This window comes from Bos taurus, chromosome 5 (assembly GCF_002263795.3).
Source record: "Bos taurus isolate L1 Dominette 01449 registration number 42190680 breed Hereford chromosome 5, ARS-UCD2.0, whole genome shotgun sequence".
In the NCBI taxonomy this organism is placed as follows: Eukaryota; Metazoa; Chordata; class Mammalia; order Artiodactyla; family Bovidae; genus Bos; species Bos taurus.
Window position 1 is genome coordinate 59,204,658 of NC_037332.1, and position 1,823 is coordinate 59,206,480.

The 1,823-nt window shown below is 33.8% G+C and overlaps 1 protein-coding gene across 1 annotated transcript; it reads right to left on the minus strand.

The window, feature by feature from the left end:
* Window positions 1-564: 564 nt before the first annotated feature.
* Window positions 565-1,500, minus strand: OR6C69G (olfactory receptor family 6 subfamily C member 69G). The gene has a single exon (NM_001390560.1). It carries the CDS (start codon window positions 1,498-1,500, stop codon window positions 565-567), a length of 936 nt encoding a protein of 311 aa, NP_001377489.1.
* Window positions 1,501-1,823: the final 323 nt, after the last annotated feature.

The window sequence follows — 1,823 nt, forward strand, 5'->3', positions numbered from 1 at the left end:
TTTTTTAAATTGAAGACAAAAATAACATTTTCTTTTGTCTCAAGACAAAAAAAAAAAAAAACAGTTTTATCTCAACGTCCCCCTTTTAATATTTTTTTTTAAACCAATAGAAAATGTGCAAAGGACATAAAGCCAGGACATAAATAAACAGCCTCAAGAAGCCGTATCATATCATTGTTTTGAACATATTAAACTTTTACAGAAACTCAAATATGAGAACAAAATTTTCTGAACATATATAGAAATACTTTACAGTCTCCATGAGAAATACATATATTTTACTGAAATAATCTTTCAAATATTTGTTACACTTAAGTGAAAGATGAGGAGTGGAGGGGATCAAATTTGAGTATGCTTATAATGGAACATAAAAAGAAGGTTTTGATATTTTTAAATGTAAAACATGATTTACATAAAACAGCTAAATGTAAACATCACGACACTTGAGAAAGAAGTGAAAGGACAAATAATAAATAGTACAATAGGGAAGCTGGGAACAAATCCAAGTTCCTCCTTTACTATTTTCCCTAATTATTAATTTCCCTCATATAACTCACTATGATTTTACTTGAATAAAGACAGAAGTCTTTGTAGCAAGTTTTTAAATGCTTGCTTCACCTGCTGGTTCCGTAGAGTATAAATAAAGGGGTTCAAAAGTGGGGCAACAGAGGTATTGAGAACCGCGACTCCCTTCATTAAGGAGATCCTCTGTTTGGCTGAGGGTTTCACGTACATAAAGATGCAGCTGTCATATGAGAGGGAGATGACAATCATGTGAGAAGAACAAGTGGAAAAAGCCTTTTTTCTCTGGTTGGCAGAAGGAATTTTTATTATTGTCAGGGCAATATATGTGTATGATAGAATCACTAATACCAAAGTGATCAGTAGAGTCATCAGGGCTAGGATGAAACTCAGCATTTCAAACAAATGTGTATCTGTGCAGGAGATTTGCAGGAGAGGAACAGTGTCACAGTAGAAATGATCGATGACATTGGAGTTACAGAAATCCAAGGTTAAGCCTAAAATGAGTCCTGGAAAAATGATGAGGAAACCAGCCATCCAAGAGCTAAGGACCAGCTGGATACAGATTTTGTTGCTCATGATGGTTGTATAATGCAAGGGTTTACAGATGGCAACGTAACGATCATAGGACATGGCAGCCAGGAGATAAAATTCAGATGCACCAAGAAGGAAAGCAAAAAATAACTGAGCTGCACAACAGTTATAGGTAATGGTTTTGTCACCAGTTGCCATGCTAGCAAGCAATTTGGGAATACAGACTGTTGTATAGGAAATTTCTAAGAAGGAAAAATTTCGAAGGAAGAAATACATAGGAGTCTTGAGATGAGAATCAAGCAAAGTGAGGGTAATGATAGTCAAGTTGCCAGAGATGCTTAACAAATAGGTGAGAAACAGGAAGATAAATAGCACAATCTTCAATTTGGGATCCTCTGTCAATCCTACTAAGATAAACACTGTCACTGATGTATGGTTTTCCATTATTGCCTCCTGATCTGCTTCTGGTCCGGTGAAAATATTGAGATAAAAATTATGCAAAGGGACCAGAAAACATGAAGATGACAATGTCAAAACATTAGTAATTGCTAAAGGAGTACTTTTTGGATATGATTACTTTGGATAAGATAAACTAGCAAAAGCTGTTACTTTTCTTTTGAGTAAAAGCAAATATGTTGTTCAAATTTGATGAAATAAAAAAGTACCTTATGTCACTTTTAGATTCTGGTTTAGTTATATTTATAATAATGAAGTGAAGAGATGAATATGTATGTGAAAAAATTTGACTTATTTTTTCTTAATATGTA